The sequence below is a fragment of the Mirounga leonina genome, unplaced genomic scaffold (genome assembly GCF_011800145.1).
Source record: "Mirounga leonina isolate KUSES-001 unplaced genomic scaffold, KU_Mleo_1.0 Mir_418, whole genome shotgun sequence".
Taxonomy (NCBI): domain Eukaryota; kingdom Metazoa; phylum Chordata; class Mammalia; order Carnivora; family Phocidae; genus Mirounga; species Mirounga leonina.
In genome coordinates this window covers 19,087,364-19,113,576 of record NW_023270739.1, presented here as the reverse complement: position 1 = coordinate 19,113,576, position 26,213 = coordinate 19,087,364, and the positions used below count along the sequence as shown (strand labels likewise).

Sequence of the window (26,213 nt, the reverse complement as noted above, 5' to 3'; positions counted from 1 at the left end):
TATTCATGAGAGTCAAAGAGAGAGAGAGAGAGAGACAGGCAGAGGCAGAGGGAGAAGCAGACTCCCCGCCTAGCAGGGAGCCCGATGCAGGACTTGATCCCAGGACCCTGGGATCATGACCTGAGCCGAAGGCAGACGCTTAACCATCCGAGCCACCCAGCCGCCCCAGTAAGTTTTGTTCAGTTACGGATTGGAATATTGTTCAACCACTATGAGTAATACTGCAGATGAATATATACTGGAATAAACATTTTCAAATATATTGTTATGTTAAAAATAGATTAGAAAACAGTAGGCACTGAATATTTCTATTTCTTTGTAGGAAAGGGATGCCTATGAATGCATGACGAATCAGTCTGGAGGCTTACATATGAACAAGGTGTTAACAGAGAGGTGTTTACCATGTCTGTGTGACAAAATTACAATTGCTTTTATTTCTCCTTTTTGTAGCTTTATTTTAAAACTGGGTAACAATGAATGTGTATTGCTTCTGTAATAATAAAATGTAAAGTTTTAAAAATGTTTAATCTTTAGTTAAAAAGCCAAATGTAAACATGTGAAAAAACACACCAACCTGTTTAATCCATCGCTCATAAGTACAACTGCAGAGTGTAAGTGTGTGTGTGTGTGTGTGTATGTGTATGTGTTCATCTTAAATTCATGAGGGGACCCACCCTAGGTTCCTTCCTCCAGAAGCTACTGCACTACAGCGAACAAGAGCACAGAAGGGCACGTTTGGATTCCTGTCTTGGCTCTACTGTGTGTAAAGGTATTTAACTTCTATGTCTTCATTATTTCATCTGTAAAATGGGTATGTTAATACATCATCTACTTTGGAGAGCTGTGAGGATTACGCAGTTCGGTGCCCAGCATGTAGTGGGCACCAATAGATTTTAGCTATTACTCTTACTGAGGATGGATGTTTTCACTTAGCTGCTTTCCAAAGTACGACATCCCACTAGCAAAAGAGAGAAGTGAAATCAAGATGGGTAAGCATATGGAATCCCCTCGGGGCTGCTTACTAGCAAGGCGGTGAAATGGCGGCCGCAACAGGGAGCGTTCAGCAGAGCCACACGTCTGGACTGAGGACATGGACTCAATTCGTTTAGAAAGAGAGCTTAAGACAAAGTGGGAATTAAAGACGGAGGCGGACCATGAAATCTGTGGAGTAGTGAGGGTGTTGCATGGGAAAAGAGCTAGTAACAAGAGCAACAGGAACAAACAAACAAAAAAGTAAGAGAACTTGGATATGAAGCCGATATGGGATTAAAGGATTGGGACCGTTGAGTCCTCCTTTGGGAGGACCTCCCGGAAAACACTCACAAAGCAAAGCTCAGCAGCAGGCAGTTAGAAATGCTGTTTCTTTGTGTGTATTGTCATTTTAATACACGCTCACATCTGTGGGCTTAGACCTGTACTGACCTGGCTTGGGCAGTACTTGGGAGGGAACGAAAGAGGAAATATTTGATTCTTCCCTGAAGAATCAAATGGGCAAATTTGGGCAAATGGAGACTTGTAAAAAACAAACAAACAAACAAACAGCTGGGGCGCCTGGGTGGCTCAGTCGTTAAGCAGCTGCCTTCGGCTCTGGTCATGATCCCCGGGTCTTGGGATTGAGCCCCGCATCGGGCTCCCTGCTCAGCAGGTAGTCAGCTTCTTCCTCTCTCTCTGTGCTCTCTCTCTCTCGCTGCTCTCTCTCAAATAAATAAATAAAATTTAAAAAAAATGATCAGCCTTAATTAAATGCCTCTTCTACTATAGCTATATCAGAGTAGGCATTAAAGATACACTGAGGAGGGACGCCTGGGTGGCTCGTCGGTTGAGCGACTGCCTTCGGCTCAGGTCATGATCCCAGGGTCCTGGGATCGAGCCCCGCATCGGGCTCCCTGCTCAGCAGGGAGCCTGCTTCTCCCTCTCCCACTCCCCCTGCTTGTGTTCCCTTTCTCGCTGTGTCTCTCTCTGTCAAAAAATAAATAAAATCTTAAAAAAAAAAAGAAACAAGATACCATTAACAAATTTGATATTGAATACATTCGATATGAGTACATATACTAGTGTAGGCAGGAGAGCGAGGAGGATGTATAGAAAAGTATAAGTTTAGGGGCGCCTGGGTGGCTCAGTCGGTTAAGCATCTGCCTTCGGCTCAGGTCATGATCCCAGAGTCCTGGGATCAAGCCCTGCATCGGCTCCCTGCTCAGTGGGGAGCATGCTTCTCCCTCTCCCTCTGTCTGCCGCTCTGCCTACTTGTGCTCTCTCTCTGTTAAATAAATAAATAAAAATCTTTAAAAACAACCAAAAACCAAAAAAACAAAAAAACAGTTGTTTACAAGTTTTTTTTTTTTTTCCCCCAGCCTGGTTCCTAAGTAGTAGGCCCTGAGATGATTTCTGGGAACGACAATTCCTCATAGATGGGAGTTGTAGAAGGAACCAAAGACGACCTTAGACAAGTGGGACTTAAAGGCAGAGGCGGCCCATGACATCTTCTGGTGCTGTGAAGTAGTGAGGGTGTTTCAGGAGTCTCTTCTAAGATCAAAGAGGCTTCTTAACATTTCCATCTAATTCTAAAATCTTTTTTCCCAGCTTTCCAATCCATTCTCCAACATTAATTTGTTTCCTTACAAGCACAGAAAAAAGACAGCTTTCACACTTCAACCAAGGCACAATTATTTGGAAGTCTATATATCTGAAAATTCAACTTTAGAATTGCCTCTAGATTGAAAGTTTAAAAATGAGACAAGTGAAGGGGACAGACTCACCAAGAAACCTGAACTGTGGTATCTGAACTATCAAAGCCCTTTGGGAAATAAAAATTCCCCAACCTATATTTGCCAGAAGATCTGCTTATTCCTGACTTTAAAAATAAGTTTAAAATACTTCTTATCTTGCATCAAGAAGGCAGATTTCTACCTGATTGTAGTTGAAAACAGATATTTTTCTTTTTTTTGAAAGAGAAATTTCCTTGAGCACAGACACCTGTGAACAATACTAATCAACAACTGTGGGATTAGAGAAAGTCAGATTTCAGAGTATTAAATTGAATATAATGGCCCGCCTCGTACAGCACATGTTTTATTAATGGTATATCTAATTAGAGAAGTGACTGACTACTGTGTATTAGTGATAATCATACCCTGAGGCAAAATTTAGGGCTGGGGGATGGGGTATGTGTAAGTCTGGGGAGGCAAAAAGGACTAGAGCCTCATCTGGCCTTTCACCAACCACTGTACATTTTAGAATCTTTGAAGTGGGAGTTACTTACACCAAAGAGAACACCAAAAGGCCAAAGCAACGTCTTTATTGCTTTGTAAAGTTCAGTCCTGTGGACACATTATTTAAAAGAGGCAAGCTATCTCCCAGTCAACTGAGGAACAAGTTACCTTCCCAAAATATAAAACTGCAAAATTACATTTACCATCTTATCTACAGTTTCCCATTGTTTTCTCTCCCTTTTGGTGATGGCCTTTAAAAACTGGAAATAAGAGTGCAGGATGCCCAAGTTTTTGAATACTCTCTTACATATTTGTGAACACAGAAAACCAGGGAAATGATTGGGACACCGGCATTATAGTTGAGGGAAAACAAATGAAATAATCCAAAGCAAACCTATCCATCAACTTACTTGTTTTTCAAACGTTTGGAGGAAGAGGTCAATGTGTTTTTGAGGTTTTACTGAACTAGCAGACTCTCTATAGGCATTACTTTATTGAACCATCAAAACCACCTTAAAAGGAAGCTATGCTGCGGCAGGCCGTGGGGATACAATACACATGGTTCTTGCCCTCTAAGGGGCAGGGGGCATGAGGAGCCAGGAGCTTGTCCAGTGTGACATGAGGGGTGACAGAAGGAAGGTTCTGTGTTCCATGGGGAACACCTTTGGGGGCATCGTATTCTGGATCTTAGAACTAATGCTTACCCTCAGGAGTCCTTTCAAAAATGAAGACTGTCTCTGAGCACAGAGTTAGCTGGAAAACCCAACCAGTAACATAAAAGGCAGCACTAAATGAGTATGTTCAGATTAAACAGACATCTCTTAAAACTCCTCACACATTACTAATATGTTTTTAGATTTTAATTTTAACTAGAAAGGTCTATAAAGCTGTCAGAGTAAAGGAAATAAGCAGCCAAGTTGAAGAGCAAAATAATTCACAGAACTCAATCTTCCTAAAAGTGTGCCTCAATATCAAGACATATCTAATCTCTTAGGGTTTTACTGCAGAAAACTCTGAAAGATAAGACAAAAATTGCAGTTTTGCTTAAAAAAATTATCAGGGTTTGGGGCGCCTGGGTGGCTCAGTCGTTAAACGTCTGCCTTCAGCTCAGGTCATGATCCCAGGGTCCTGGGATCGAGCCCCGCATCGGGCTCCCTGCTCAGCGGGAAGCCTGCTTCTCCCTCTCCCACTCCCCCTGCTTGTGTTCCCTCTCTCGCTGTGTCTCTCTCTGTCAACTAATAAATAAAATCTTAAAAAAAAATTATCAGGGTTTAATGTAAGTTCCTATTGATTCTTCTTCACTAAACACAATTCAGAAGATAATTTTAAGAGGGTTTGAATCCAGGAGAAAAAAAATCTTAAGACAAAAACCTGCATACAAATGTTGATAGCGGCTCTATTCATAACTGCAAGACCTAGAGGCAACCAAGGTGGCCTTCAACAGATAAACGGATGAACAAACTGTGGTACCTCTGGCTAGGAGATGGGGGGGACAAAAGACGTAGAAGAAGGAAGCTTAAAAGCATATTGCTAAATGAAAGAAGCCAGTCTGGAAAGGGTACATACTGTATGATTCCACTATATGACATTCTGGAAAAGGCAAAACTATAGAGACAATAAAAAGGTCAGTGGTTGTCAGGGGCTGCGGGGGCAGGGGAGAGGAGATGAACAGGTGGAGCAGAGGGGAGGTTTAGGGCATGAACCAATTCTTTGTGGTACTGTTAGGGGAGATACATGACATTATGCATTTGTCAAAACCCGAAACACTGTATACGACAAAGAATGAACTCTAATGTAAACCACAGACTTTAGTTAAGAATGTAACAATGCTGGTTCATAACCGTGACAAAGCTACCACGCCAATGCAAGTGTTACTAATAAGGGCAACTGTGAGGGTGGTCGTGGTGGACGGAGGATATATTCAAGAACTCTGTGCTTTATGCTCAGTTTTTCTCTTAACCTAAAACTGCTCTAACAGGTCAAGTCTATTAGAAAAATCGTAAGACAGGTTAAAGAGGGAAAAGGCTGGTTAACCTGTGATTCCATATTGTAGAATGATGTGAATTCCTATCATCTCACACACCTTAGCTTACGATGGCCTATTTTTGATTGAAATAATATGTGTCTAATTAAACACCAGGACATCAGTGTAGAATTATCTTTGCTTCAGAATAGGAGGGGAACTTAGAGATGAATAAACAGGTTTAGATAAACTTAGAAATTAGCCGATTGTGACTACCAAACACTCCAAATGTTTCTGAAGAGGGAAAATTGTGTTTGGTTTGTGCTGGGGCAAAGTACATGTGTTTAAGTAAGTATTGTGGAAAAAAATATAGTTGCTTAGGATGCAATAAAAACACTCCTGAAATTTTTATTTAGGTTAATAGATTGGAATGTACTCCAAATTACTACATATGTCTGTACCTAAATGGTTTAATTTGGCTAATTTTACAGAGTCTTTGAGGGTTCTTAAAGTTCTTTATCAATATAAATGATCCACATTTTCAGCTGTTTTAAAACTCAGGACAATAAATGTTCCACTGGCTCATTAGAGGGGTGGTACAGCCTAGGGTTTGGAGTTTGGTGGTAAAGGTAAATCACCCCAGTTCAAACCCTGGATGCACCACTTGCTGGCCAGGTAACCTTGGGTAAGTTACTTAACTTTCATTGGCCCTGGTTCCCTCATATGAAAAGTGGGGACAATAGCAATACTTACCTCATGATTAAGTGAATAAAGGCACATAATCACGTGTGCAAGGCCCACTATATGGCTCTCAAGTGTTAACTGTTATTGGTACTAATAAACTGACTTTAAGAGACCCTGCCTGCAGGTCATTTTGGGGATCATCTAGGATGCTCCTGCAGGCTACTGGCCACATGAAGACCCCTCTACAGTGATACTTCTCTGGGGGAACTAAAATGTTAACATGTTAGACTCCTCCACTGAACTGAAGTCAGTGAGAGCAGGAGCCAAATCTTAGGCATCTTTGTTAACAAAGTACACTAAGGAAATATTTCTCAGAATAAAGAACCATACTGATTTACTTCTTACTGGGAAAGAAATTTTAATTTCAATTAAAACGCATACCACTGGATTGAAAAGGTCTTTTTTCCCCCACCGAAAGAGTAAACCAGGTCAAGCTGTTAATCTACAGTACTTTGGCCTAATATTACTATATATCAACTTTTAAGATCATCTGTGTCCTAAAGTATTTATTTCCCCTGGGTGGACTTGATTCTGGGACTTTGGCCTTCAAGGCCACCATATTGAAAACAGAGAAAATAGCAACTTGAGGTTCAAACTGAAAATTAACTGCAAGTTGAGAGCCACACCATTTTCAGTTGCTGAGAGCTCTAATTCACAATAGTCCCGGATAACAGCAAGCCTGCGCTTCTAGTCAGGAAAGGCTCTAGTGCGTGCAGTGAGTGCAACTTTAGCTACTGTACCAAAGACTGATACTTACTTAATCAGGATGGGAAATAAGAGTTGGTGATATCCTAAGAAGCAATAAAGTTCCTATTTTCATGTAAACGACCCCAAGTAAACACCAAGGGCAGCAAACCAGAAAAACTCCCCAAAGAACAGAAGAATGGCTTCTAAACAGACGACCTTTTCTGTTTCATTTTCAGCAACAAGTATTTAAATTATTCTCCACCGACACTATTAAAATGGCTTTCCTGTTGTTACCAGAATGGAATTTCAGATCCACTTAATTTCATGAAATTGACTGAAATTCAAATCACAAATCTGGTTTTAAATGGTGTTCTGTACTCTATGCACTATTTATGCTGATTACAGCACTGAAGTAGCTGGACCCAGATAACGGAGTTAATAGTATTAAATCAGAGATGCCAAATTAATTTCTTAGACGTGTTCATAAATAGCTCTAAAATTATTATGAGCCTTGACGAATGAAAAATGTTCCCATTTTCTTCTTGTTCATTGGTGACATAATTAAGATCAGATATACATTTAGAATACAAGATTCCCGGAATTATAAAACCACGAACGAGGACCCCTAAGGGGCATCTAGTCCAATGTCCTCATTTTCTAAGTGACAAAATGAGGCCCGGGAGAAGGAGGGGAGTGGAGTAGTTAAACGCTTGGGCTCTGGAGTCAGACAGACCTGTGTTCCAGTTCCAGATTGGCAAGTTCTTCACTATGTGACCTTGGGAAAGTTATCTAACCTCTCCAAGCCTCAGTCTCTTCACGTGTAGAACGGGGATAAGGACTGCCCTAAACTCCAGGTTTGTGGTAGGATTAAATGAGATAAACATGCAAAGCATTCAGCTCAGCACAGAAGACTGGTATATTTTAACTACTCAGTAAATATTAGCAGTCATTATCATGATGACTAAGAGTGACTTCCAAAGCAATGTAAGCAGCAACAAAACCAGAACACAGAGTTCTTGACACATATCACAGCTTTTTTCATCTAAATACAGTACCTGGGATAAAAGATTCATTGGCACTGACAATATAACTCTACATCAAAAGAAGGATAACTAATTTCAGTCTTCCTGCTATTGAACAGATCCAAATATTAAATCAGCGATCACAATCGGAGGTCTCAATTTCATGAAGATTCACACATACTTGGCTTTCTATGAGCAGTCGATATTACATATTTGCCTTCATAACTGTTTTAATTTTTAAATATTTCCCACCCGACACTGCTCATGTAAAATAAAACAACGTATACTGGCCACAAATCAGAGTTAGGGTTCACTTGCTAACAATCTTAAATTTGACTCTGGTTAGTTGCTATATGGAATGAGTCTACTATTCTTAATCTGTACTGTCAGGTATGGCCACAGCCTCTGTACATCTGTAATGGAGGAAGCAAGGATAAGGGACACATTAAAAAAAAAAAGACTACAGTGGATGTGCAGTATGAGTAAGATTCGGTTTGGCTAATACAGACTCCTAGGAATCCAGCGGCCAATGATCACAGACATTTATAACTGCCATTTTTGTCAACTTTTACTGCCCTTTCATGATTTACTCAGAGTTGAATGTTTTTTTCTTATACCAAAAAAACCCCAGAATTGAGAAGTCTCATAAGGAATATTAGCTTTATATAATAAGCTCTCAATACCTGAGCATTTGATAATTTTTTAGTTAATTGGTGGTCTTTACAGTAAATATTCTCAGACCGGCAGGTAGGTGCTTAAACCGTTTTCTTGCAATAAACTAAAGACCATTTTTCTCTTAATCTGGAGAATGACCAATGTACATACAATTAACTTTAAATCTTTAAAAATAAGAGTAAATGCAACGTGGCATAAATACATCCATACGTCCAACAGACATCAACTCACACTACAGTGAGATAAGCTCAAGTATAAACACGAACAAAGCCCAAACACCTTTTTTATGTAAAGGCAATGTGATTCAGCAGACCAGCAGATGAAGAAAATAGTCATTTGAAAAGTGGCAATTTGTAACCATACCCGGTATTTAGTATTTCAGCAACTAGAAATAAAAATGTTTGGCAAACTTACCCGCATTTTTGCACAGGCATCTTGGGTTGATTCTGTCCCTCTGAGCTCTTTTATCAGCATAGAACCTAAATACTAAAATACAAAACAATTCAATGATTTATGAAAAAAAGGATATAAATATGAGTTGCAATTTAAAACCAAACTGTGGAAGTTCTACTGGCTTGGCTTCCTGGCTGAAAGTTGTTGAATAACTTTTAAAAACTAACAGTAACTAATCCTAACAAATAAATGCTTTTAGAGAGAGAATGCTGTAGAATTAACTAGAGTTGAGAGCTGTAAATTGCTCTTTATAATAAAACTGCAGCATTTTCTAAAGATGCCATCTTTCAAATCATATTTAACTGCAAAATGGGGGCATCTAAAAATGTTTTCCCTTTTTTTTTTTTTGAGGCAGCAATGTCTGCAAAAATAAATCACGCTACTCTCTACGTAATTACAGGGTTGTATGAGACAGCTGAGAAGCTCAGCGACATGCACCCAATTTGGGCTGAGTTGGCTGCGTAGGTAATTAACATTAGGCCGCTCTCAGGCGGAGATGCAGTTTGGGGTCTTTTCATTCACAGCTGCACGCCCAGTGGCTGATCCACCTGAGAATGGGATGCGCAGGAGATGGAAGCCTGCGGGGAGAGGGAATGGCATCTCGGTTGTTCCAGAAGTGAGAGAGCCCAGTTCCTGGTGCAAACCGACATGCGGGGGGGGGGGGGGGGGGGCGCGGGCGCTGAATGGGGTAGGAGGGAGATGAGAACGTCTCCTCCCAAGAATTACCAATCTTTTTGCTGTTAGATGATCTAATCCAATACTGTCTTGGTACAAAACGCCACTCACTCTCCAAGTTCTGGCTGGGAGATGGGGGGGACAAAGAGTTTGTAGCAAAATGTCTGTTTTGCCTTTCCATCAGTTGACTCCTCTTCAACTTTTTGAAGCTTCAATAGGGTTTCTTTCTTTTGTCATTTTTTCCCTCCCTAATCTCCTTCCAAAAAAAAGAGAGAGAAAGCGAGAGAGCTCTATGTGTCTTTAAAAAACACACACACAAAATAAGAGTTCTATGTGTCTTAAAAACTAAGCAAAACAAAAAACCCGCAAAATAATTATTTTCCTGACATGGCACGCTGCAAAACCAGGACTGGGAATCCGGCGCGCAGCCCAGGAATGCCCGACGCGAAGAGGGGCGTGCCCTGCAGGGAGCAGAGGGCGTGGCGAAGGGCCCGAGGCAACGCGCGTTCCGAAAGGCTCAGGGGTTCGTGTGGCGTTTGAGCTTTGCAGGAAGGAGGCCTTTCAGTCCCACAGTGTGGGGGAGCTTACTGCTGAAATAAATCCAATGCTCCACTATAAGCAGGCAGTAAAAGAGGGATGGATAACAAAATGAAAAAAGGGTCGAAATTGCTATGCGACAACCAGAACGCGCACGTCTTAATCAAATTAAGGAAAATGATCTCGGAGAAATCCTTGCCTTTTCAGTTATTGGGGAAGTTTGTCCGAATTGAAACATTTCTTTTTAAAAGAGGTGATTTTACTTTTCCTGCTGTAGTCATGACAACCACCTGTCCCCAAACCTATGGTATTTTTTCAACATTCACCTGTTCATGTTTCTTGCGATTCTCAGCTAAGCCTGATTCTCTCTCCTATTAGAAAAAAGTACCCAGTAATATAATCCTAATGAAAAAAATCTGGTAGTAGACCCAGTGTTTTGAGATCATTGGTGAGTGAGTGTTGATGTCTACGTGTTATATTTATATTCATTTCCATTTTAAGATTGGGCTTTATCACATTTCATTTAAAACATACAACTGTATAAGAAGAAGGCAAAATAGACCTTAAATTCACAAGATTAAAAGGGATTATTAAGGGCGCCTGGGTGGCTCAGTTGGTTAAGCGACTGCCTTCGGCTCAGGTCATGATCCTGGAGTCCCTGAATCGAGTCCCGCATCAGGCTCCCTGCTCGGCAGGGAGTCTGCTTCTCCCTCTGACCCTCCCAACCCTCCCCCCTCTCATGTGCTCTCTCTCTCTCAAATAAATAAGTAAAATCTTAAAAAAAAAAAGGGATTATTAAGCTCTATTTACTTGGACTTTCTCTGTATAGAAAAGGTTACTTTAAGAAAAAGAGAAGGGAACACTTTAAGAGCTTCAGCGAGGACATTTTGGCCTATTTTCAATATAAAAGTGAACAGACCAGAAATACACCCTCCATCCCCACTGGTACCCAAATACTGAATTTATGGTAACTTACAAAAGCTTTGTAATCACACGATTGGAAGATGAGCTTTTCTGGGTGGTGTTGCCAGTATTGTACTGGGGTTGAGGCTGTGGCTTCATTTGGAGGTCGCAAGGTAATGGAAGGTTCTCCCCAGTCTCCTGTCTGAAAACGACATTTATTCTAGAGGTAATATGAGCAGTCGGCAAAGCTCATTTCCTACAGCTAGCCTGAGTTCATCTTATACATGGGTGCTGGAATGGGCAAATGCATTTGGGTGTATTATATGTGTAGAAATACTTCTACTGGTTATTACGGTTTTACATATGTGGTAGCATCATATTTCCCAAAGCTGAGTTAATTTCTGGGGCGTGAAAGAAGTTATTCCATTTTTAGAAGGACACCCTAAACTAAGTGATTTTAAAATAAAACATGGAGATATTCATAAATGATGCACTAATTCATGATTTTCTGTTACAACAGAAAAAGAACATATGACCTTTGAAAGACTTCTGTTCTTAAGCTTAGTTATTTGAACTTTTTAGTCTGAATTGCTTTTACATTCAGAATACACAGTTCCATGAATTTCAGTTTCCAAATATGACATGTACCATGTACTTGGGATGATTTTAGATCTCTGGAGAAAAGACAGTGTAAGTGTGATTCTAAACAAAATTTTTGAAGAAAAATTTACGAATGGGTGGCTAGTTTCCCTCATCTGAATTCACTTGTATTGATAAAATGCCACATGACGGTCTTGGATGTGTTCAGCTACCTTTCTCAGGAAACCTTAAGCACAAATGAATAATAAACATTTAAATACCAAGTTTGGTCATACGTGCAATATGCATGTACTTGAGGATCTTAATTCACAAATACAAGCACATGCACATATGATGGCCTATCATTTAATGCATACGCCCACTAAGACAGACCTGAGACAGAAGGACATCCCATCCTTCCATCTATCATTTTCCATGAGGTTAGCCTCGACTAGTTTTATTACTATAATGGCTTAGTGTGAGCATCTATAAAGTCAAAGGCCGGTGCTGGCAGGTCTTTTCTGGGTTCTGGTCCGATTTAGATATTATACACGGGTGATTTCTCACTCTTTTCCCTGGAAAAGGTTCTAATTTCTCGAAATTCAGTTCTTTGTTCTCAAATGGACATTAACAAAAACTAGACAACAGGCAGATTTCCAAAGCCACTCTCTTTTAATCTGGATTTGGCTGCTCTTGCAGAATTAACGAATTACCTTTCTCAGGAGTTGGAAGAATATAAATAGGTCTCACGAGCTCCCAAACCAAGTAAAACCTTGGTCAGAGACCAAGTTCTACAGAAGTACTAGCAAATGGGTTGATACTGTAGGGTTTCTTAAGGAGGATTTTCAAGGAATCTAGGATAAGAAAGCAAAATTTTGGATGTAGGTGTATGTTTTGGGGGAGAAAAAAGTCTACAGCTTTCATTAAATTCTTTGAAAGGATCAGAAACTCCAACAGCTTAAAAACCGCAAGTCTCCAGGAAGAGCTTCAACGGGACATGTGTTCTGGGGAAGAGGACTAGCGTTCCAATTCTCTCTGTGCAGTCTGGACTTACATTAGGTGGCACATGCCGCGGCTGCTAACGCTGGGAAGTGTTGGGCATAGGCTTTGCTTCCTGAAGTTTCTGTCTTTGAAAAACTAGAGGAAAACTCTATAGAGCCCCTCAGGACTGCACGGGCCTTTTCACTGAGGCAGAGAACCTGAAGCTCTTCTCGAGATGAGTCACTCCCAGACTCAGGTAGCGCAATTAGTATCTTGCGAGCTCATTAGCTTCTCACTGGAGCACGTGACCTACCAGAGTCCCTCGAGCTCCTCACGCCCTAGTCTAAGCCACTCTCTGTGTTAGTTTTGTTCTAGTTGCTAATTTACTTGCATATGGTTTGGTTCTCTTATCTCCTGTCTGTTGAAATTGGTAAGACTTTACCTGGAATAATTACTTTAGCATTTTTGTCTGTCTTATGACCCATCCCTGACTCATTCTTGAGTTTTCTCTTTATAACTTTTATTTTGTAAAAAAAAAAAAAAAGACTGTCTGCAATTAATTTTAGGAGAAAGTTTTCCTCTGGCTGCCTATTATGATCTTTTCTTTTCCTTCTCTTTCAAACACCTGGTCTGTATCATCTCTCAGTCTTTTAATTCAACTGGCTGTGATTTGCTCTTAAAAAAAAAAATTGTATGAAATTGAAAATGTAGAAAATGTGGATTTCAGTACTATTTTGAAGCTGAATGTAATTTAAGCTGAATGTAATTTAAGTGATAATACCTACAGTTAAAACTCTGAAAACATGCAGCTAGGAGTTCTTAATTAAAAAGCTCTCCCCAAATCCAGCAAATCCTCTAGTCCGCCCCATTCACCTTCTTCCCCTCCCTCGATAAAGCAACAACAACACAGCAAACAGGTGTTGTACATTTAAGTCACGGGTGACACTGTTAACAGGACAACAGATGTTTGCACGCAACTCCGTGGGATGATACAAAAGGAGGAGTTGTTTGACGTTAAAAGACCTTTCGATCCAGTGTTTGCTGAGGTGACAACTGAGACCAAGCGTCAGAGCTTCGCGTTAGCCCTGTCTTAGTTTAGCTGAGGTATCTCTGGGCCAAGCTCAACAGGCAGCTCTCACAGCAGCCTGAACAGACATGGCAGGAGCTGGGGGCACCCTGGGTTGCGGTGCAAAGGCTGGGGGTAGGGCTGGGGGTGGGCGTGAGTGGGATGAAGCTGGGGTTATGGGGACATTTCAGGGGGTCAGTACATTAAGCATGCAAATCATATGCAAACTCATTCCCTAATTGTTGAATTAACTCAGGCACTTTTATAATTAAACTTCAATGTGAGTTCCATAGATGTAAAGCAGAACTACAGCCAAATGCTGATTCAAATATTCACATCATCCCCATAAGTTGTAGCAGCCATTTTGGGAAGAACAAGCCCCAGCACATACCACCTTGGTCTGGAAATCATCCCGGCCTCTTATTTGATAACCACTTGAAGAAACGCGTGGCACATCCATTTAACTCAGTTTAGGCAGCGCCATCATCTGCTCTTCTAGGACTCCACTCTGTCCAGAAATCACAAGCCTCCTGCTTTGAATTCAGTGATCGCACTGGGCCTCCCCTACGCGCTAGGTGGGAGGGGAGGAAAGTATAGGGAAGAGAAGTACAATCCTTCCTTTATGTTCTTTGTGGCCTTGAAACATGGCTCCGGTCCAAACATTTTTAAATTCTCTAGATAGGGACTGAATCTATCTTTCTGGAAATAGGAACTGAGTTTTGTCATATTTAGGGCCCATTTCCAGACGTTCATTTTCAAAGGAGGGCAAAGTGTTCTTAAGATTGAAGTTATAAAAAAATAAATGTATTTGCTTCCTAGAAATTCATCAGCTTATTCTTATTGTGTTTAACTTTAGACCAAAGAATATTTATATGACTCCACCTGCAGGTGTTGAGTCCTCTCTCTGGAGTTAGTTTTATGAGAATGGACAGATTTGGTGACACCCTTCTGCCAGGGGGAGGTACGGCCTAGGTCTTAGGGTGGGTTATAGCTTCAACTGGTCCACCAACAGTAAAAACAAGAGTTGAGAGAATAAGGGTGCCTTAGGGCTCACCCATCCTGGAGGCTGGACTGCAGCAGGAAGGAACTACGGAGGAAGTGGGTAGGGCAGTACACTGTAGGGACTGGTGAGAGAAACCAAAAGGTAAATTGGGGTTTCTATCTTAGCTATAAAATAACTCCAAACTGGGAGGCCCATCGTTAGGTCTTGTAAAATAGTACACTCTTATCGAGATGGTACCTGTATTTCCTCAGGCAAATTAATAAAATTAGTTCTCCAGGTAAATTAACAAAGTTAATTTAATAATTTACCAGTTTAAAAAAATTTTGTTAAATATGAAAAAATCAAACAGACCTAAAAAGTCTTTTGCCTCAAAGAATGGTTTATAGTTAAACCTTATCCTTAATAAACAGTAGATCTAAACATAGGTAACAGTGATGCAATTATATTTAAATAGAATAACAAAACAGGAAAAGGTTGGGGTAAAATTCTATTTTAAACTATTACTGACTGGCAGTACTCTTTAAAATGCTTAAGTAATTATAGAAGAGAAATTCAATGATTCAAGGCACTCTTACTAAATGTCTTCAGGCTACTTTTTTAGAGCACTTAAAATACTTAAACATTTTCTTTATGTTCATGTATTGAGTGATTTTAATATTCCAAGAATTTGGTCATGGCTTAAAACCTCATTTATGCGGTATGTATGTATGTATTTCCTTTAGGATATTATCAATGAAACAAAGGAAAATGGACATCATTAAGTATCCTTTCCAGCTCAAATAAAAATTAAACTTTGAATATGAAGAAATAATATAATTTGAGATTAGAGCTTTAAATGGAAAATTGATTCTGTTGAATAGGTATTTACCAACTGCCAACTCGGCATGCACAGTGTGGCCGAGTGTGAAGGGCTACGGTGGGGCCATACTTAATATGATGCAATTAAATCAAATGTCTTTTATCCCACCAGCTGAAAAGTATAAAACCACTAACTGAATTTAGTTATAGCCCAGGAAAAAATTCACAAAAGTCTACAGATAGGTTTTTACTGGATGGCAGAGCCTAAAATGCAGCTTTCCTTTATTCCAAAAGGTGCTAAAGCTGCGTGACTTTTCATTCATATGCACCAGATACATAAGGCAAATGCAAAAACATCGTATTGCAGAGTTCTCTCCTCCAAACATGGAAATTGAAGATACTACATATTTTCTATGCTCTCTGTGCATATGAAGGGAACATCGTCTATATCCTTATTTTCTTCTTGAGAAAAACATTTCCTAAGGATGTCAGTAAATAATTAAAAGCCAGAATTATGACTTAGCTTCCTAACATGAACAGAAAGGTATGGTATTTTCCAAGCCTTGTATTAATTCTTTAGATTTTTTTAAAATTAGGATTTAATTGATTTTTTTAAATAGCAGCTTTTAAATCTTTTCTACTAGGAACTGTTTCCACCTACCTGCTTATAAATTTAGATCTGAATATTAATAAACATTATTCTCTATTTCTTCAGAACACTTAATGAAAAACGAAAATGATTTTAAATGACGATTGTTAGGTTAAGGCTTCACTTTCAAGAATTCTGACAAATATCGATCAGAGATGAGCTACCCAAACTTCCATAAGATGTATGTGATTACATTTATCTTCTGTTATCTCTGAGGCTTTGAAGAATGCTCCATAGAGCTCTACGCTTATAAATATGTAGGCATGGGTTTGGGTGTGAATGTAAGGAAGGGCCTCCTACAAACATTCACATACACACGGAAGCAGGATGCTACAGCAGGTCTTTAAAAAATCTTCCAGAATCAAGAATGCTAGTTTGGTCAAATGCAGCTGGTTATACTAAATTTGTTCCTTTGGATGATAAAGAGCAGAGATGGCCACTTCTGAACATGAAAAAGCACTGGTTAGCATTTACGGGTTCAGGAGGGACTGCTGGGTCACTAGAGCATCAGTACCAGGCAATGTACAGACCCCACGAGCCCAAGAGCCAGAAGTCCCATGCACAGGAGGGGTGTGCCTGACGTGGCACCCTGAAAGTAGGCCCTTCACATGCCGCCCCGAGAGCTCTCCTTAGTGATTCTCAACCAAATGCCTCAACCTCTCAGGCAGCAGGCTATCCGATGGGAAAAATTTAACAGGATATGAAAATAGGATTGTATTTAAAATACAAAACAGAAAAGACCAAACATTAAAATGTCTACTTCCCAAACAAAATTTTTTTTTTTTTTTAAGTGTGCAGAGGTAAGCTGTGAACATTTGAATATTACACAGCTCAGAGTAAAATGGGTCACGATTTCACGCACATTCCAAAGATCAATTCAGTATTGTCCAGTGGAAAAAGGCTGAGAACCACTCTGTAGCTGTAACGATGCCGCTTCCGGCCATACCACTCCCACGCTCGCGTAAAATGGATACAGACTACCATGCAAATCAGACTCAAATATTTCTCACAAGTGAATGAAGCACATGAACCTTTGAGAACTTTTGGACAGGATGGGTTGACTAGCCCATGGACATGGGGAAGTACAAGATGGGGAAGAATAACACTGATATATACATGTGTATATATATATATATCAATTTACCCTTTTCCTTCTTCCTGTAAAAGCAAGTTAACACAGACACCTGGGATGAAAGCCAAAACTCACATGAAACAGATTTTAACTGCAGACTTTAAAAACCAGGTATGTTTCTCATTTTAGGACAATGTTTGCACGTCAACTGGTCACAAGGCACAGTGAATGAAGTATCAGAGACAAGATCTCAGGAGTCATTAGACATCACAGATCGTCTGCATTGCCAGGACACAGTACCTGCAGCTACTGACAACACTTTGCAACACATTACATAGCGCAAGTTCAGGAAAGAAAATAACCATTTGTAACCTTACATTATGAACCTGATGGATGGCTGAGAAAGGAAATCCAGCGTTCTGATTCGTCCATATCTCACAGACAGACGACTGCTGATATAAACAGAAAACTATCTCATCTTGTCAATATTTAGAACATGGCAGCTACCAAGGTAGCATCAAGGAGGGGAAGGAGGGAAATAATAAAAAGCAAAGAATCACATTTCTTAAACACACACACACACACACACACACTCAAAAAATGTTTCAGGATGCCCAGGTTTAATAATTGGCTTCCAACTCATTCTTTTGCTTAAAAGCATTTTGGGTTGGCTGGGAAAGAAAAAAGACCATTTAGACATTAGTTTTATATCAAGGGAGATTACCAATAAATTCACATCTTGGAAAAAGCAAACTGTGTTTTACATTTGCCAAAGACAACGGAAATACCTTCCCTCTTCACATCGTTCATTTCAGAGGATAAATATTTTCATGGAGTTCAAGAGAGATGGGAAAAAGCCTTTAGTGCAGAATACATATTTTTGTTTTCTTATCTTCAATGACCAAAAGCAAACAATGCAATAAAATGACTTTCCTGACTTAGTCATTCCTCCATTTGATAAACCTAGAAGATCCTTCTCCCTCCAGAGTTCTCAAGGGCAGAACTGTGGTTGACAAGGGGGGAAGCATCATTTGGCCACTCGGCAGTGGAAGGGAGTGGCGGGGGAGGTGGCAGGAAGGAAACTAGGGCAGGGAGGGGTTGGGGTCAGGAAGCCAGGGTCTGTTACTGAAGCAGACACTTTGGGGAATAGCAGTGGGGAGCCTATAATGAGTCAGCTCAGCTCCATCATCCTGACTCTCCACCACACCATTAACAAGCTAAGAATTAACAATTATTAAAAGGCAATAATGTTTGCTTGCTTAGAACCAAATGCCAAGCTAATCCCCCCTCCTAGGAGTTACAGCAGAAACCACCAAATAAACCGAAGAGGTTCCTGGCTTGATCTTTATAGAGTTCTTTTCCTGAATTCCATCATTCTAAAAGACATCATGAAATTGAATCACAGAAAATGGCAGCATGCCTAAACTTACTCAGTAAGCACTGTGAACATCCCCAGAATTCACAAGCAGGCCGTACAAAGATCATGCAGGAAGGAGATAAGAACATAACCACAATATGGTTTAGAAGCCCGGCAAAGAACAATTGCATCAGCAAATGAATTATGGAAAAGAAACTTATCCCTGGCTAAATGTTTTCCCTACCTTCACCCTCCCAGAAACGCTCACCAGAAATTTAACATCTCTCTGTCCAGTGACGGTGGCATTCCCCCCTCTCCCCCAGACATCTTTGCTTTCCATCCCTTCTGTCATCTGGATGGCTTGCTGGGGACAGATTGTTAGGTAACTGGCATTCCCTTAAGGAAGTAAGATCCTTGGGGTCTGGCCGAAGGCAACTGCAACCACCTCCCACTTAAACCGGCTCTGCTACTCTCAGTTCCCTCCCTAGACTTCCTGGTATTCTCTCCACAGGGGATCTTCCTCTTCCTACCTTTCAAAAACTCAATCTCTAGCAAGTTAAGTCTTGTGCCCATTAAACCTCCAGCCTTGTCTACAATAGCTGCCACCTGATTTAAATATACCAACTCCATGCTTTGGTGGGATGACCATCTTAACTGGCACAAACAGACAAGCAGGAGGATACCTTTCATATTTCCAGTACTCTCATCCACATTTCTGAGCTCATTCTTTCACAATTTTCACAGACTTTAAAAAAAAAAAATTATTTCTTTATCTGAGAGAGACAGAGAGAGGGAGAGTGGGGGGGCAGTGGGAGAGGGAGTGAAAATCTCAAGCAGACTCCCCACTGACTGCAGAGCCTGATGTGGGGCTCGATCTCACCAGCCTGAGACCACGACCTGAGCCGAAATCGAGAGTCGGCCACTTAAGCGACCGAGCCACCTAGGAGCCCCAACTTCCACAGACTCTTAATGCTAGAAGTAACCCAGGAACCACTTGTCATTTGACAGATGAAGACACTGACATTCAGAAAGGGTAAGTGGCTTGCTCAGGTGACACGAGAGTGTCACACGTGTCGGCCTGCTGGGATGGCTGGGAAGGGGTGTCAGCATGGTACTGACCTCACGGGAAGGCAAAGGAGGCAAAGGCAGGCTCCAGTTACATGGAACTGGTTTTACCGACCCTGGAACAAGTGTACATGTAAGTGGTAAGTTCAAGGAACAGTCTCAACTCCACTAGGCGTCAAATACCCGAAAGGTTTATTGTTTTCCACTCGTTACTCCCAAAAGGGCCAGCCCCATCTCCCCTCCCTGATGGGCACCAGGCCACTTGACACTTGGGGCAGACCTCGTAACTTCCTGGTCACTCTGAGTCACTAAGAATCCATCTTGTAAAAAAACCCCAGTATCATCTGATTCAGACCTTGCCCTCCCTCCCCACAAGCCAGGCTTGAGGCTTAAAAATCCCATGGTGGTTACAAGACGCTTGATTTGTACTCGGTCCTCTTCGCCTTCCTTCTTCCACTAGGAGTAGGGAGGAGTGGGGTGGTATGGTCAATCGTGGATATCCCCCACCCCAAGCTCTACCTCCTTCATGCCCTTTGTTGGAGAGGGGAGTACAGGAGAAGGACAAAGGGGTCTTTTCTTATCCGGCTATGGCTGAATTCTCTGACAGCTTGCACTGCTTCCTAGAGTAATGCTCCACCGGAGTAATGGCCTCCGGTGTCCTCTTGTAGGGGGTGCAACCATCCTGCCCCACACAGGTTCTACTGCGTTTCTGTGTGAGATCTTTGGAGGGCTCTGTAGGGATGGATGGAGTCCCCACTGCACAGTTCCTGATGTGAGAAATATGTCCCAAGCCTGACTTCCTCCAACCTCTACTCAGCCCTCCTAGAGCCCATGCTCACCCGTTGTACGGGACACAGGGGAGAGGGTATAACCCAGACTCCTCCTGCACACCCGCCCACATCACACATACATACAGCCTGGCTCTGCAGGGTAGGCTGCTCTGTGACCACTCCCCTCTCTGCCAGGACATGTCCCTCCAGTTCTCTCTTCTTCAGCTCAGGTTGGTGCATCTGCCTATCAGAAGTCTGACTGTGGAATGAGATGCCCGTTTCCCCTTCTGGCAGGTTCCCCCACTCTGCATGAGACTTCCTCTTAGAGCTCTTCCAGAGTAGGCTCTAAGTGCATGGGGACACCTCTCTCTTCGCCCATGCGCTCTCCTCAGTGGCTCAGACAGTTCTCTGCCCTTCCCCAACACCAGTCTTCTGCCTGTCCACACAGGCAGCTGATGGTGCCTGGTTTCACCACCTCCTGGTCAATCCTGAACAGGGTAGCTGACTCCATTATTGGCAACTTTCTCTTGAGAATACTCTGTACTTAGTTCCTACAGGAAATTTCCCACTTAATGTCTTGTTACACGAATCTTATCTTCCAACAGTCAGAGAAAGTTACCAGAGAGTTAAGGAGGGAAGAGAGGGTCTCGTACATCACTTAGTTTATTTTTTTAAATCTCATAAAATTTTTCTCAATGAAGAAAAAAACTCTACCTCTAGTCACATACACTGAAGAGAGTTTGTATTTGGCTTATATACATTTGAAAGATGTTACAATAACTATTTTCATTTATAAGGTGTGTCTTAAACTTAGAAAACAATAACACTTCTATAAATTCCAACAATTAATTGACTCAACGCAAAGGGTAAAAAGTCAGATTTTTAAAAAAGAGTTGAAAATAAAGGCAGTTGTGTTTTAGTTGTGGAGGTTGTTGAAGAAAATGCTGATATATTTCAGATACCACAGTAATTCTTTTGGCAGTAAATAATTTATCAGGCTCAAAGAGCAGTTACTCTAGGTGGATTAGCTGTAACTGGTGTTTTCATAAGATAAAATGGCTCTTCTAGACACATGGTTATTAGACTGAGTACTGGAATGAGGTTTTTTTTTTAATGCAAAAGAGTTTCCATCACAGAATTTCATTATATTTATGAAGATAATATTTCACGGTACAACTTGTATTGAAGTGCTGAGTTCTGAACAGTTCTGAGAAAGAAAATACTGGTGATAAGATTTCATCGGGACCCCAAATTCCTAGAATGGTAGTGATTTAAATCTAAGTTTTAATTAAGCTTTAGAATGTCCTCATCTGTAAAGAATAATAATAGTACTTGACCTACTTATTTTGTCAGGTTGTTCTGCAGCTCATGTTAAGCTTCATAAGAGAGGGAACTTTTTCACAGCTAAACTTCTAGCACCTCGAACACAAAAGGCCATCAAGCATGTTTGCTGAATCAATGGAACAGTAGAATGTGTTCAAAGTTTCTTGACAAAGAGTAAAGCACGACAGGAACATTAATTACTACTATTCATTATCATTTGTAGTTGGTCTGCTTTGTTATCGCCACGTGTGCTTTTAGTCAGTGATGTCACTGCTGACACATTTCTGGTAAAGGCACCAGAAACTAACCTTGCAGACTTCTTGTTAGAATGGTTCTCATTTTTTCCTGATAAAGGTTGACAAAGGGCTGCTCACTTTGTTGAAGAGAGAAGGAACATTTGTAATTAGTATACCTATGCGTTAAAGGGCTCCTTGTACAGAGCCTGGAAACAATTCTATAAAAGGATGTTAAATATCCCTCTGCAAATTTCATTTGCTTATTTCTCAGGCTAACTTAGTTTATCTGAACCTGAATTACCATGAAATCCAAATAAATGGGGATTAAGGAAAGATATAGTTTTATAACCAAGATATAGTCAATAATTGAATGTGGATTTCTTTGATGAAGCAAAGGCATATCATGTTATCTTTAGTTCAGACCTCTCTCCTGACTCTGGAAATGTTTTCTTAAAATACAACACACGTCTCGTTCTTGTCACCATCATGTACCTCAGGTTACCAGGAATTCAGTTCAGAAAATACAACACATCTGCATTCCAATCTAATGACAAAATGTAAAGCATAGTACTTATATCTTCAAGGTTTTCTTTCTAAAGGTAGGCTTCTTTTCTGCTCAACTGGTAGCATTCCAGTAGTTTATGATATATTCTCTCTTCTTCCTCATCCATTTTCCCCCTCTTTACTGGAGCATTCTCAAACAGTGCTATAACATCTTCTGCTAAAAGCATTAAAGAGGGCACGTTCTGTATGGAGCACTGGGTGTTATATGCAAACAATGAATCATGGAACACTACATCAAAAAGTAATGATGTAATGTATGGTGATTAACATAACATAATTAAAAAAAAATTAAAAAAGAAAAAAAGCAAATGGATTCCTTCCCTTGACCCAACATCCTTCTTGAGCTCCTACTCAATTTCTGTTCTTCTTTAAGAAGCAAAATGCCCCAAGAGGTGCCTGTGCTTTCTCCATGTTCTCTTTTCCTGTCCTCACTTGAGCCCATTCTACAGAAACTGCTTTTCTCTATACCCTTCACTCTGCCAAATCTGACGCTTCATTTTCCTTGACCTCTGACACTTGATCACTCCTTCCATTTCTTGGCCTCCTTTGCTGGTTCCTATAAGTGGTCATCTTCTGATCCCTGGAGCATCAGTCCTCGATTCCTTTCCCTTCTCTGGCTACATTAGGTGGTGTCACCCAGTTCTGACTCTCAGATTTGTATCTCCAGTCTAGACCTCTCCCCTGAGCTTCACACTCGGATGCCCAGCTGTCCTCTTGATGCTGCCCTACTTTGATGATTAATAGGCATCTTAACCTTAAATTAAATGCCCAAACCAAGCTCCTGTTTACCTCACCTTCCCCATAAGACTTTTTGTCTCAGTGAACAGCAACCCCTTCTTCCAGCCACATCCTTTTGCTCACATTTCTCATCCAATCTAGCAGCAAATCCTGCTGAGTCTACTTCTAAAGTCTTCTCACCCTCCTATCACTGCCTGGTCCAAGCCACTACCTTTTCTCACGTGGATTATTCCATTAGCTTGCAAACTGGTCTCGCTGCTTTCAACCTTGTCCCCTTAGTGCTTATTCTCAATACAACAGCCAACATGATCTGTTTGAAATGAAAGCTGCATCATGCCACTCTGTTCCACTGAACCCACAGGAAGATCCAGAGTCCTGACGATGGCCTGCGAGCATCTCCATCCTCTGGCACCCAGCCCCAGCCTCATCTCTCTGCCCTCCTCTCCTACTATTCTTCTTGCTTACTTGGTTCTGGACATTCCCACTTCAAGCCTCTGCATTTGTCTCCCCTTCTGCCTGAAATGTTCTTCCTCCAGCTACTGCGGGACTAGCTCCCCCATTTCCTGCAGGCTCTACTCCAATGTCACCATCTCAGAGAAGCCCTCCCTGAACATCCAGCATATTATGTCCAAATTCAGTCTATATTTTCCACACTGTAAAAGGATTATTCTTTTAAGCAGAAGTTGAATATTTAAAAAAGGTTTAGAACATAGGAATCTGTCTCCCTGGCACCATGACATCATTTCAAGATAGTTACTGCATCTTTTGAGCACAAGGCATGGGTCACAGAGTGGCTGTCTATGGAATGCACGTTGCTACGGACACAATCCCTTTTCCACCATCAGGACCAGTAGTAAACTGGGATTCAGAGGCTGATGGTGGGTCTTGGAATGGAGCAAGCTGACAAGAGCTCCATCTACTCACTAACACCAATTAGGCTCTGAAAACCTTCCAGGAGTCTGCCAACACTGTGTAGCTAGTTTAATAAAGAAACATATATGAATAGAGTCCCCCGGTCAGATTCTACCAAGATGAAATTTTCTGCCTTGTTCTAGCCCTGAAAAAAAATTGTCTTTTTCTCCGTTTCTCCCTTATATTGTCAAAATTTTTTCACACTTCGGGGTGTTCGAAAATTGACCAGAAAGAATCCAACAAGAAACAGGAAAGGTTCAGGGTTGAATGCTAAAGGTATAATGAAATCCATTCCTTCTCTTGGATGACAGCGCTTCTAAAATAAAACAAAAACAAACTTGAAGAGTGAACAAAACAGCTTCAAAAGCAAAAGAAGAAAGGGCACCCTAACAAAGGAAGGCTTGGTCAGCAGCCAGCGGACTCAGCGGCTCCTTGAGCAGAGACTAAAATGAGATCTGTCAAAAGATGGGAGTCAAAGAGACTTGGTTCAGGCAAGGATTAATGCACCCAACACCTCTGCATCTTTTCTTCCAGCAGTGACAGCCTCTTCTTCCATGGGCACTCACAGAAATACTGCCTGGAAATCAGAAGATCAAAACCCTTGGTTTCTCCTGAGTTGCCCAGAAGCTGCGGGCCAGCCTAGGGTCACTGCCATCTCCCTGCCATGGATTCAGGAATGATCCTCCTCTCCCCTCCTGTGAGCTCTGCGATTTGCACACAGCCCTCAAACAACTGTATGGGATTCTTCTTTTCAACTACACTAGATTGTCTCAAGTTCAGGGTTTTTGGTTTTTGTTTAAATTTTTATTTATTTATATGTTTGCCACTGACCCTTTTAAGAAAAGTTTCAGACTATTTCATTTGCAGGGAATGCTGGACTCAAGAAGATGCTGTTTCCTGTCATTTCTCCACCTCCCTGAAGAGCAGTCCTATCAAACCTTTGTGATTGTGACCTTCCCCTGGAAGTGAAGAGTCAGGCCAACAGTTCTCTCTGTGTGACCCACTGTTGATGGCATCAGCATTCATTAATCTAGCAAAAGTGGGAAGAACTAAATACCACTATTGGTCCCATCCTAAGTCCATTGGCATGATACAGATACTGATGATAAATTCCTGTTGCTTGCCCAAATTTACAGGTTTCTCTCTTTCCCTCCCTCCTTCCTGCCTTCCTCCCTCCCAACTGATTCTGGTAATGACAGCACATAAAATAAGCCCTCAGCTACCAAGGTAGGAGAGAACGTACAGGCTAGGTGATTTCTGTTATTCATTTGCAGAGATCATATATAACCTGCATTCCCTAATATGATAGTTGTAGCCCTAAATGACAATACACAATTATTTATGAGATCTCTTCAGAAAAAGGAAAGCAGAGAGAAAAAAGGAACACTGTGCAATTGAGATCGTAATGTACAGCTCCCCAGTTTCCCTGCGTCTTGCAGGGAATTTAAGTCAATTGGGATCATGCTATTTATTGCAATAGGGGCTGTTTTACTTGTTCTACCTCAAACTTTGGATGCCACCATTACTGATACATTTTTCAGAACACCTAAGAAGCAGAAATATTAATAACTCATTCAGAAAAGCAGCGATCAGCTTTTTTATCACGAATTGTTGCAAAGGAACCGGATTTTGCAGAGTAATACTGCTCTTTGCCTTTAACATCTTTTTATACATTATGTTCCTTTCTTGCAAACTGAAGCTGTCATTTTCTTTATTTAAACCCATTTATTAGCTAGATGCTCAACATTGCTTCCTGCCTCTGGTAAAAAAAGGGTATTGGACAAGGCCATTCATTCACCGATGTTGAGACCCCATTATTTCCCCATATTATGAGTGTGGAAAATATGGAAAAATGAGGTCTAGTTGAATGATGATCTTAAATGATGCCAACCCAAGAGGTCTCTGGCAGAAGACTGCAGTTTCTTCCTCATTTCTGTCTGTTCAACACTGAAATCACCACATTGGAGAAATTACTTGAAAGACATGCTTGTTTGAATAAGCGTTTTAAATTAGCACATGACATAATTGGGGAGGATCACTGATAAACTGAGTGTTGACCAAGCTTTAACAAGACATTGATAGACTGGGATTATTGGGTAAACAACTTGATAAAACTGTTTTTGCTGGAAAGCTGGAAAGGAATAATGTAAATGTAAGATCCTGCATTAAGGTTAAACACACACACACACACACACACACACACACACACACCCCAAGGCTGAGGGCTGAGGA

The 26,213-nt window shown here is 41.1% G+C and overlaps 1 protein-coding gene across 11 annotated transcripts in view; it reads right to left on the bottom strand.

Moving 5' to 3' along the window:
• Positions 1-26,213, bottom strand: part of ANKS1B (ankyrin repeat and sterile alpha motif domain containing 1B) — a 717,443-nt gene that overhangs the window by 45,273 nt on the left and 645,957 nt on the right. For 4 of the 11 annotated variants that reach the window (XM_034987768.1, XM_034987770.1, XM_034987774.1 and 1 more), the window contains 3 exons: positions 17,394-17,465; positions 10,942-11,070; positions 8,715-8,786 (listed from right to left, as the gene is read on the bottom strand). In XM_034987768.1, the coding sequence (XP_034843659.1) occupies positions 8,715-8,786; positions 10,942-11,070; positions 17,394-17,465 (273 nt within the window). Of the gene's footprint in view, positions 1-8,714; positions 8,787-10,941; positions 11,071-17,393; positions 17,469-26,213 lie in introns of all 11 variants that reach the window. The other 7 variants (XM_034987766.1, XM_034987771.1, XM_034987772.1 and 4 more) reach the window with 2 other exon arrangements.